The sequence below is a fragment of the Mandrillus leucophaeus genome, unplaced genomic scaffold, assembly GCF_000951045.1.
Source record: "Mandrillus leucophaeus isolate KB7577 unplaced genomic scaffold, Mleu.le_1.0 Scaffold226, whole genome shotgun sequence".
Taxonomy (NCBI): Eukaryota; Metazoa; Chordata; class Mammalia; order Primates; family Cercopithecidae; genus Mandrillus; species Mandrillus leucophaeus.
In genome coordinates this window covers 1771241-1783364 of record NW_012102321.1, presented here as the reverse complement: position 1 = coordinate 1783364, position 12124 = coordinate 1771241, and the positions used below count along the sequence as shown (strand labels likewise).

At 43.6% G+C, this 12124-nt stretch overlaps 1 protein-coding gene across 1 annotated transcript in view; it reads left to right on the top strand.

Moving 5' to 3' along the window:
• Positions 1-12124, top strand: part of TNR (tenascin R) — a 270873-nt gene that overhangs the window by 226945 nt on the left and 31804 nt on the right. Inside the window, exons 11-17 of the mRNA XM_011981430.1 lie at positions 731-820; positions 1890-2153; positions 2749-3018; positions 4231-4350; positions 5261-5407; positions 8328-8447; positions 11619-11762. Coding sequence (XP_011836820.1) covers positions 731-820; positions 1890-2153; positions 2749-3018; positions 4231-4350; positions 5261-5407; positions 8328-8447; positions 11619-11762 — 1155 coding nt within the window. The remainder of the gene's footprint in view (positions 1-730; positions 821-1889; positions 2154-2748; positions 3019-4230; positions 4351-5260; positions 5408-8327; positions 8448-11618; positions 11763-12124) is intronic.

Below are 12124 nucleotides of genomic sequence, written 5' to 3'. Positions count from 1 at the left end.
ACCTCCCAAAGAATTTCCTCAGAGAAGCTTACACCCTTTAGTGAGACAGTTTTTGCATTTCCTCTGTCTTCTTGGACTCCCCTGGAAGTTGATCTAAAATTAGATCCACAACCTTAGATACCCTGAGGCCTGAATTACTGAACTTGGTGGGGAGCTCACAGCAACAGGACTTCTGCATGCCCCTACTTGACAGCCCTGTGCTTAGAAAAAAAAAAAAATCCATCCACTGTTGCTCCCTAGAATGGACCCAGGAGTCCCCATATGGCCTCAGCTCCTATAAAAAGTGTAACTTGGTCCTTGTATATAACATTCAAGAAATGCTTTACAGGCCTATGTCCACACTGTCTCTCTTGATTACATACTCCCGAAATTCACAATTTAAGCAAGAAATCCCCTCACTGGTTCAAGCCAACCTGAGATGCTAAGCATACAAGGAGTCCTTGTATACTTAGGTGAGCACACCTCTGAAGGTCACTGACAAGGCAGCCTCTCTGCCTTCCCAGAGAGCCTGGCTGCAAGAAGGAAGCTCCACATGGGCTGGTTCGTCCTATTGACTTGGATTCCTAAATAGTGAAATTGGGATTTCCTAATAGTTGAAATTAGGAGAGGATTCAAGGAGGACTAAACACAAGGTATGAATAAAAGTCTAAGATCATTTTCTTCCCTGCTTTCAGCCTTCCTAGCCCTGCCCCATACACAGAATAATGTTTGTTTCTCCATCCACTGATAGATCTGGTACCTGGCACTGAGTATGGAGTTGGAATATCTGCCATCATGAACTCACAACAAAGCGTACCAGCCACCATGAATGCCAGGACTGGTGAGTAGGAGGACTGCTGAGGAAGACCAGGTTAGCCTATAAGCCTAAGGAGTCATGGAGGCTCGTCCCAGCACAAATTAGTCAGAAAGCAATGTCTTCCAGTGAACAAGGCTCTGGTGACAACTGTCAGCCTAGAAACAACATCTACCCTATGCCTATTCCCTAACCTCTGACATGCAGGATGGAGTCACCCTCTTCCCCATAGACCTATGCTCGGTCCCCCATGGTCTGAAGAGCTGCTCAGGGCTGTACAGAGCAGAGGTGGAAAATCCTAAATAGATTGATGCCATTGCAGGCCATATTTTTATCTAGACCACCCCGACAGCAGGCAGAATGGGGCATCTTCACCCTGCATGCACCACAGATGCCCTCACAAAGGCCACTTGGGTGAAGGTCTGTCTAGACTTGCAACAACCCATTAAATCTGAGGGCAGAAGAAAAGTCCAGTTGAGACCCTTGTTACTCTGGATTCATGAGTTTTGCTTCCAAATCCTGGGTAGATTTCAAAGTCATTTCAGCAGCTATGGTATTAGCAGCCTGGGCCGGGCTAGGGATTTTAGACCGGTCCTTGTCCCAAGGTTCAGCCTCTCTAGAGAACCACATGGACAAAGGTCTCCAGTTCCTCAAATCTAGCTGCCTGCCTGGCTATGGTTAGAACAAGTCAAAATAGCCTCAGGGTTGGAGGGTGGTGCCCTTCTGTTACCAGGATGGCATATCCCTACTTGGTGGTAGCTACCATTTTGTCCTTATTGGCTTATTGAGAAAGGATGGGAGAAAATGAATATGGGGAGCTTGAAAATCAGCAGCCAGCTTTGTCCCAGAGGTGGATGCAATCCAGTGGTATCAGAGCTCATCATGCCTTTCTGCAGATTGTTCATCTGTTTGCCAAGCCCCTGGCCATCATTCAGAGGGAAGGTGCTTAGCAAAATATGAGATAAGTGTCAGCAATGACAAGCTAGTGCTTATAGTCAGCAGGCCTGCTGATAGCTTGCAAACACACAAAGCAGGCCAATAAATACTGCCCTCCTGGGGAACATGTGTAAAATAGGCCATTTATGTCAATCCACAGAACTTGACAGTCCCCGAGACCTCATGGTGACAGCCTCCTCGGAGACCTCCATCTCCCTCATCTGGACTAAGGCCAGTGGACCCATTGATCACTACCGAATTACCTTTACCCCATCCTCTGGGATCGCCTCAGAAGTCACTGTACCCAAGGACAGGACCTCGTACACATTGACAGATCTAGAGCCTGGGGCAGAGTACATCATTTCCATCACTGCTGAGAGGGGTCGGCAGCAGAGCTTGGAGTCCACTGTGGATGCTTTCACAGGTACCAGAGCAGCAGAAATCCCAGCCAGGTTCAGGGATCGGTGGATCTTAGTGTGAGAAATTCATCCAGGCAACTCACTCTTCCAATGTTCCATTTCCTTTGGAGAAAAGAGAGGTGGGTAGAAAAAGATAGACACAAAACTAATAAATGCATCAAGAGGGAAGGGTTGGAAGTAAAGGGGAGAGGTGAGCAACAGTGTTACTTGCCTGAAAACTTGTGTCTGGTTTTTCTGTGGCCTTGACATAGTAGTTGATTCTGTCCATCTTTCCCTGCTGCAGTAAATCAGTGGGAATACAGAGAATCCATGGGATCATGTAAAATTCCTTCCAGGATACAGGCTTTCAATTCTGGGTCAGTATTATGATTAACTCACAGAAGTATTTCTCATTTTAACAGAATCCACTTTCCCATATTTGGATTGGAAAAAGTGGAGTGAACAGGACTGGAGAGTGAAGAGGTGGAATCTCTGGGTTAGTGGGTGAAGGTGTAGCCCTTGTTAACAAGGATAGCAGATCACTTTAGCCAGGAAGTTCTTCTGGCCCAACGGCCCATCTTCTCACATGTTTCAGGACCATCCATCTCCTTTGCTTTGCAGGCTTCCGTCCCATTTCTCATCTGCACTTTTCTCATGTGACCTCCTCCAGTGTGAACATCACTTGGAGTGACCCATCTCCCCCAGCAGACAGACTTATTCTGAACTACAGCCCCAGGGATGAGGAAGAAGAGATGACAGAGGTCTCCCTGGATGCCACCAAGAGGCATGCTGTCCTGATGGGCCTGCAACCAGCCACAGAGTATATTGTGAACCTTGTGGCAGTCCATGGCACAGTGACCTCTGAGCCCATTGTGGGCTCCATCACCACAGGTGAGGCTGGAGGACTTGGCAGCAGGTGATGAAAGGGGTTCTCACAGTAGCCTTTGACAAATCAATGAACTTTTAAAAGAGAAAGACCCAAGGAGTAGGGGACTGCCTAGAGAAAGTCTATGAGCTGTTCTGAAACAGCTACTTCCTCCAGTGCTGAAGAAGATACGTTAGATGAGAAACTCCCATTTGGAAGGTGGGACAAAGTCAATGTCTTGAGGAGGTCAAAGTTTGAATGCATTTGTCCAAAACACTTCCCACTACCAGCTTAGAAAAAAAAGCACTGGAGATAGCTAGTCTGTAACAGGAATCCCTCTACAGTGAAGAGACACCTGTTCCTATTCTGGAGAGCCACCTCTTAACTGCCCAGAAAGGTCACTGGTACAAGTGATGCTTCCTTAGTCTCACATGGGACTAGCATGCAATCAGGTAGTGACCTGGCACTCAGAGAATGGGGTTGATTTGGATGTTGCTTAGAAAACACAGGCACTCTGAGATGAACTGGATCAATCCCAGCTCATTATTCCCAAATACAGTTTCAAATATGAGGTGCATGTGGGTGAAGACATGTATGTTTGGGTTGTTTCCTACTTACTAACAAGAACTCACAAACTGGACAAGTGGATTAAACACTCAGCTGATCAACTCTGTGATCCCCTAGCAGTAAAAAAAAAAAAAAAAAAAAAAAAAAAAAAAAAAAAAAGTCCATAGCATAAATGAAATACAATTTAGGAAAATGGATTTGTTCTGGACTTGTGCTCTGAAATCCCTGTACAGTCAATAGGCAGTTTTTCAAAACTGAAACCAAAGGTGACTGCTAAAGAATAAGAGATACAAGCAAAATTTGGTTTATCATTAAAAAAAAAAATTACCCCAGAGAAAATGCCTATGTTTCTCCCAATTCAAAACAAAACATATGAATTTTTTAAAAAGTTCCTAGTTGGCCTGCAGATAGGTAACAGGTACAGAGCTTGCCAGCTTGGCTTCATGTTGTTAAAATATTCTCCATGGACATAGCTTTAGTCATACCTGCAAGGTTTCAATTGAAACCAACCTGATTGAAACACCATGGTTTTAAGGATACCCTATTACGCAGAAAGATCCTGTCTGCCTTTGGGACAACACTGGCTTTTGGTCAATATAAAACCAGGGATGAGAATTTCTTTTTCACACTGTGCTTTCTGTCTTTTTCCCTCAACCACTGGGTCCTTGTAGGAATTGATCCCCCAAAAGACATCACAATTAGCAATGTGACCAAGGACTCAGTGATGGTCTCCTGGAGCCCTCCTGTTGCATCTTTTGATTACTACCGAGTATCATATCGACCCACCCAAGGTAACAAAGTGATTTGACTTCTCAAAGATGCTAGGATTTGAATGAAGAATATGGGAGAATTAGCATATCCTGCAGAACATCCACTCCTGCCTGAGTTTTTCCTCTTCTCTGTGGCATGCTCCATCAGAATGAGAGTGGGCTGGTGAGCAGCCAAGAAACCCTGCACTCACCAATGCCTCTTGAGAAAGGCTTGATTACATTCACCCAGAAAGCAGGCCCTTCCCTAGCAGAGGTAACTGGTCACCATTATCTAGGCAGTGTCATGAGAAACAAAGAGGCCCAAAAGAATCTGCCAAGAACTAGGGTCACATGAACTTTCCTACAAGAATGAAGTTCAAGACTAGGATCCAGAGGGATGGCTAAAGACCCAGCAAAGCCAGATGGAGCCTTGGAGGGAACCACAGTGATGTGGTCCCCTTTTAGCCACTCCAGCCAAGTTACAAGTTACAAGTTACAAGTCAGAGGAAATTGGCCCAGACCTCATCTGCACCCTGCCAGTTCTTGCTGGTACATGTGGCATTGTTAAGGAAGTGGAGGGCACACTCACTTCCAGTGAGGACACAGGACAGCTTTCTAGACTACACTGTCTCTGGACTGCGGGGACTGCTCCTTGCATCGGTGCCCTCCATACTGCCTTAATGTCATTGTCTTAGAGAAGACCGACTTGTTAGAAAACCACTTAATAGGTAGCTAATTTTACTTTGCTCCAAGGAGTCCATAAAATGAAGGAATGAGACCAGTGTGCAAAGCCTCTTCACACTCCACCATTCCCAGTCCATGAACCATGTAGCATCCCTCCCCACTGAGTACTGAGTCTCACACCCATCTGCTTTATTGACATAGACTGTACCATGGGTTGCTTGGATGAGAGGGCTGCTGAATTTTAACTGTAGATTCTTCTCTTCTCCAGTGGGACGATTAGACAGCTCAGTGGTGCCCAACACTGTGACAGAATTCACCATCACCAGACTGTACCCAGCTACCGAATACGAAATCAGCCTCAACAGCGTGCGGGGCAGGGAGGAAAGCGAGCGCATCTGTACTCTCGTGCACACAGGTAGGCATGTCTCCCTGCTGTGTGGAGTCAGGACCCTGGCTAAGGATCTGGGTGAAGTTGTTCACGCTCATACAAAGGTTCTGGAGGCTGAGGCTCCATTTCAGGGTGCTCCTCTAACCCACTGTGTCTTACAGGGCAATTTGCAATTTCTCTTCCCCTAATACTCCTCTCTAATACTAAAAGTTTAGAGAGTTACCCTCTATAAGTCTTGCTGGTTTAGGTTAGGAATTTTCATGGAACTTCCAACATAAACAGTGCCCTTTCAGACATGTGATGGAAGTGAATTCTAAAACAGATATCTGAATCATTCATCTGATTTTGTAAAAGACTCAGATAAGAAAATTTCACCTCAGAGAAGAAAAGGGTTGTTACTCCAGTAATGGAATTGGGGTCATGAAATTCATCATCAGATATAGCCAGAAACCACCAAGAAGCTGCCTTTGCTCTTGCTTTGTGCTCCAGGAAGAAAGAAGGCACCAAAGTGGCCACAACTCCCTCAACCAGGACCAAAGCAGTGGAGGTGATGTGGCTCCGTGGGCATCCTGGGCTTCCTGCAAGGGTACCATGTAGCTCATGTCTCTGACAGGCCCCCTAGTCATATCCAGATGTCCTCTGCATCCTCCATCAGCTCCTGCATAATGACCAGAGGAAGGGAGGTGCAAGGGAGAGACTGGCTTGCAATATGGGAAAGTGGGGAAGGGTAGTCCAAATCCCATGGCCTCCCTCTTGAAAACAAGCCCATACAATGGGGCTGAGGAGGACTCTCGGTAGCACCACTGCTCCTCCGTCTCTGGTCCCTCAGCAAGTACACCATGCAGAACTCACTAGCAGGCACAGCCAAAGTTTTCTATTCCCAAACCCTAGACCAAACCTCCTAGTTAAGCCATCATTCCCACAGCACGTGGGAAAATATCAAGCTTGCCTCATTAGGAGAACACCTGGATTTTCTACGGTTGCTTAATTTCCCTGAGAATGGTATTTCCCAAATGAGGGAAATATACTTTGGAATTTCTCACTGCTTTTATAGATGTTCTCAGAAGCTCAGAAACAGCATCTCTAGGGCAATGGGCCAAGAAATATTCCTTCACAAACACAAAAACTATTCTCTAAAGACAGCACAGGATATTCTGATCTTCCCTAGTCTCCTTCCAGGCTTAAGACCACAGATAACACAGCCATTCAGTCTTGCCCTATCTATTAAATTACCTGTGACCATTAAAATATAAACAAGTGTTGACTAGAAGTGAGGTCCAATAAACCAAAAGAAGCCTCTATCCCACCTTCCTGAACCTAGAAATTCATATTACAGAGATTAACCTTTTTTCCCAGTGAGAAAAATAAAATGTATTTCAAGAGCCTCCTATCCCCAAGATAAAAGAGAGCAGCAACTTCAGTCAAAAACTCATTTCTTTAGCAGGGCACGGATGCATGCACCTGTAGTCTCAGCTACCAGGCAGGCTGAGGCAGGAGGATCGCTTGAATCCAGGAGTCCAAGGCTACAGTGAGCCATGATCATGCCACTGCACGCCAGCCTGAGTGACAGAGCAAGACCTTGTTTCTCAAAAGAAAAAAAAAAAAATTCCTTGGGTCATGAGCAGCTAGTATCTCTAAAGCAGATATTAGGTATATTTGGTACACCAACCGCAATGGTGTGCCCATCCAAACTGCCCTCCTTCCAGTCTAGGCAGAGCTATTTTGGCAACTTCCAATAACTAGATTGCCCTAGAATGTCTTATTTTGCTGTTGTTTGTTTGTTGTGGTTTTACGTTGAGGTCTATGATCTTACAACTTTTGGGAGTGAGTACTCCTTCAGGGTGTCATTTTGTCTCATGGTATCATGCATGTCTCAGATCAAGCCAAGTGTAGTCTAAGGGCTGCATTTGAAGAACTCTTTGAACATGCAGATTAGGGATACAATTCAAATTTTAACATTATGAAAATATTTGCCAGGTTGTTTCTTTGTGATAAAGGACATAGGCAAGTGAAAAAATACTTTCAGTTAGAGAATAGGGTAAGATCCACAGCAGATCTTGGTTCTCAGAAGTGAATTGTATGACGCTTAGGTTGAGCTGATGCCTAAACTGTTGTAATAACATCCACTTGTGATAAATTCTAACCTGATAGAAGAGAAGCACAGTAATAAAGCAAAGGCTTAGAGCATGGGCAAATTAGACAAGGAAGAGGATCTTATGACAAGCACGCTCTGTTCCTCTAACAGGCCCTTTTGACCTCCTTACTAAGCCTGGAAGAATCCTTTTGACTCTTAATGCAACAAAAAGAATATCCAGAACTCAGTCCTGAGTGAGACCTGTGAGCAGTGAAGCAATCATCCAATAATCAGATATGACTTTTGAGGCAACCTGACTGAGCCCATGTGGTCATTCCATGGATAGACCTTCTGTGTTCTCTGTCCTGGGGATACTCCTGCCCCTGTGGAGTTGCCACCACACTTCCTGAAGCTCATCAACAGAGATCTTTCCACGAGGCACACCTTTACATTTATAAAAGTGAAATAGCCTGGGAAGTATGATTATCTCATTAACTAAAAAATTGTAACAATTTCTGTGGGTTCTTAGTTGCTCCATCTACATTTAAATGTTGAAAATTCATTCCAGCCATACTTTGAAATCCTCTGTAGTACTTGGCACAGTATTCTGCACATAAGAAGTTAATGAATTAATTAAAAGGAAGAGCTGGGGGCAATTAGGGGAGAACTGGTTACTTGAGAGAAGGGGGGCAGGGAGAAAAGGAAGAGGCTGATGGAACCAGAAGAGGAGAAAGGGAAGAGGTTTCTGCTCACTTCTTTGTTTTGTAGAGTGCAGCAGCAGTCGTGTACCATGAGTGGAATTTCTGAGATCATTCCCTGCATTTCTATCCTGCAGCTCCTCTTACTTATAACTGATAACCTATTCTGTTTCAGCCATGGACAACCCTGTGGATCTGATTGCTACCAACATCACTCCAACAGAAGCCCTGCTGCAGTGGAAGGCGCCAGTGGGTGAGGTGGAGAACTACGTCATTGTTCTCACACACTTTGCAGGTGGGTGTCTGCAGGCCTGCAGATCAGGCAGGTGGGAATGGTGGGAATTGGAGCTACAGACCAGTATGATGTGAATAAACAAAACATTTTTTCAATCCGAAGGACAGATTAGAAATGTTCCTACTTCAGGTATACCATGAAGCCCTCAAAATATCCCCAAACTCTAGGCTGGGCGTCGTGGCTCACACTTGTAATCCCAACACTTTGGGAGGCTAAGGCAGATGGATCACTTGAGGTAAGGAGTTCAAGACCAGCCTGGCCAACATGGTGAAACCCTATCTCTTCTGAAAATACAAAAATTAGCCAGGAGTGGTGGCGCACACCTGTAGTCCCAGCTACTTGGGAGGCTGAGGCAAGAGAATCACTTGAAGCCAGGAAGTGGAGGTTACAGTGAGCCAAGATTGTGCCATTGCACTCCAGCCTGGAGTCATAGCGAGTCTCAAACTGAAAAAAAAAAAAAAAAAAAGAAAAAGAAAAAGAAAAAAAAAGATATTCCCAAACTCTGCAAACTGTATCAAATCTAGAAACTGAGAAAGCTGAATCTGAAAGGTACAAGAAAGGCATGTAACCAAGGGCAAGTACAAAATCAGAGCAATAGCACTAGGAGGACAAAACTCAGAGCAGAGCTAAGACTTGCCCCCAAAATGCTACAAACAAGAAAGCAGGCTTTTCTAAATATTTGCAGAGCAAGAAAAATACTGAAGATATAGGACCAAGTTTGGAACAGATAGTACAGGATAACGGGCGACAAAAGATTCCAGACAGCTAAACTCTTCTGTTGTTTTTATCTTCTCTATTCACATCCAGCCCAACAGGTTTAACTAAGACAAAATCTTGAATTTCACTGTCTTCTGCATCATGCTTGTTCACCTTACACCAATTGAAGCTGAACAGAGCAGAGCAGCCCAAAGTAAAATAGTGTTGAGTCCTTCAAGTCCCTAGGCTTAGGGAAGTTCTTTCCCTGCCTACATCAAACATGTGATCACAGAATTGTTTTGGGTTATATTCAGGAATCCAGAGAACAAAGATATCAGAAGACAGAAGGCAGGTAGATGTCTTGGTTTTCAAAAATGGCAGAGAAAGCTAATTCTGTATGCTGCAAAGAAGTAAACTTATTGTCAAATCTTAGGAAGGTAAAAACTAAAACAGACAATTAAACAACTTGGAAAAGGAATTAGTGATTACCATAGGCCAGCACAGGTTCACCGAGAATAAGTTTTATCAAAACCACTTTATGTCTTTGTTTTCATTGACAAATCTGGTAGTACATTTGTATTTCATCAAGGCATTAGAAAACTCCACTTATCACTCAGTCCTTAGTTAACATGGAAAAATACATGAAAGGTCATATTTGGAGTTAGTTGGGACTGTAGTTGAATGAATGACCCTCCATGAAGAAGGGATATCATTACTCTGGATATGTCCTAACCCCTCTGTGAGCATGCACAATTATCTCAATTCCTGTCACCCCTCCTTGCATAACATGATCCCGCATTTTCAAAAGATCACCATGCTTTCTCAAGCTTCCACGCATTTGCACATGCTATTTCTTTCACCAGGAAACTCCCCCACTTGTCCACCTAGAAAACCCATCCCTCAAGTCTTGGTTTCAACCCTATCTCTTCTGTCAAAGCTTCCCTGAAGGCAGTCAGACATATCTGCTCACAGACACAAAACACACAACTCCAACATAGCAATGAACTTCCATTCATTCCACAAATACTCTTGATGCCCTCCCATGCGCCATACACTCTACAAGGCTATAAGGATTCAGAAACAAACATTGAGTTCTCATCTTTGTGGAACTCACTTCTAATGATGTTGCAGAGAAGTAAATAGTTACAACTTGATGTGAGCAGTGTATGCTATAGACATGCACAGAACACCATGGGCCATGTCCAGTGGGCTACTATGATTGGTGTCAAGCTGTGGAGGGAAAGAAAGAAGAAAAGTCTCAGATAAAGTGAAAGAAGAAAAGGAGAAGAAAGGGAATTTCAAGAAATAAGAGCAGACTGTGGGCATTTGCAGAGATGTGAGAGTGTGAGAAGTCTGAAGAACTGCCGTAATTTGGTATGGCTGGAACATTGATCAATGGCATGATGTGCAAAGGGGGACATTAAAAAGATGATATCCTTATATATGCTCTTCCAAAGTTTAAGCATTCGTTTGAATTTTAACTTGTTTGTATGCCTTTAGACCACAAGAAACTTGAAATCTCAAAGCCCTACCTAGTCTGAAAATGTGCCTGGCAAACTGTTAAATACTAAATAATTTCCAAGTATTCTAATTGCACAAAAGAGAAGTTGGCCCTGAACTAATGAACACTTTTATCAACAGCTTGAATGAATTCAGAAAAGACATGCTTACCAAATTTGTGTATACAACAAAATTGTGATCAATAGAATCCAAGTTCAAAAATATTTTAATAAACTGAAACAGTGGCCCAAAACTCAACCAACAAAGCAAAATGCAATAGAAATAAATGCAAAGCTCTGCCCGTGGGTATAAAAAATCAACTAACAAAATTGGATTGGGAAGTAGGGGGACTGGTTACAAAGAAAGTCTTTTATTAGCAATAATCTTGGCATGTGACAACAATATCACATGGCATTCCCAAAACCTAACTAATTAATTTAAGTGGTACAAGTACAGACTGACCCTGTTTATTTCATTGGTCAGTACCTCTCAATTATTGTTCTAGGTTCTCTGAGTTTTGGACTTTAGCAGGGACATTGATAAACTGTTACTTGTTCAGAGAAAAGTAGACAGAACTGTGAAGATTTTAAAATTGTCACATAAATGTGATGGGAAGTGGGGGCTGAATTTTCTCAGTCTAATGGAGAGAGAACTTGATTAGGAAGGATGGTGGAGAGGAAGGGGTCATGTAGACAAAAGACTAGATTTATCCTTTATAACTCCAGAGACCCGAATAGAAGTTATAGAGAGGACAATTTGACCGGCACATAAAGAACACTTTTTTTCCAATTAAGATGTAAGAGATGAGAGGAGAATCATTGCATGGAGTAAGATACTAAGCCAGATAACCTATGAAAGATTTTTTTTTCCAAAATTGTCTAGTAGTAAATCCATGTGAAATGCCTTTGGATTTGGTAGGTCTTTCCTAAACTGAGTACCCTTATTCAACCCTTATTCATATTCATCTGAGTTCAGTTGCTGGAGAGACCATCCTGGTTGACGGAGTCAGTGAGGAATTTCGGCTTGTTGACCTGCTTCCTAGCACCCACTATACTGCCACCATGTATGCCACCAATGGGCCTCTCACCAGTGGCACCATCAGCACCAACTTCTCTACTCGTGAGTACATGGTCATCTACATACCGGAATCCCTGGGGACTTTTGTGGAAATGACCAGTTTTCTTGTGGTGGACTAGATTATCACCTGTAGGCTTTCGACAAGGCAGCTATGAGCTGTTCCTATTTGGGCTGACTACAGCCCAAATTCAGTGAAACTGAGCTGCAATTTTTGGCAAGCAGACACATGTCTTTTTCTGCTCTCGCCCTGGGTGACAGCAGAAGAACCAGGTCAAGAGAAGTCTGTACTCGGAATGCATCTGCCCCAGAAAAGTCTGATGGATATTAAAAGACTAGATATCTAGGAAAGAGCTGCTGAGTAGAGTGATGAATAGGAGAAAGTAGACAAGGTAACATGTGAAAAC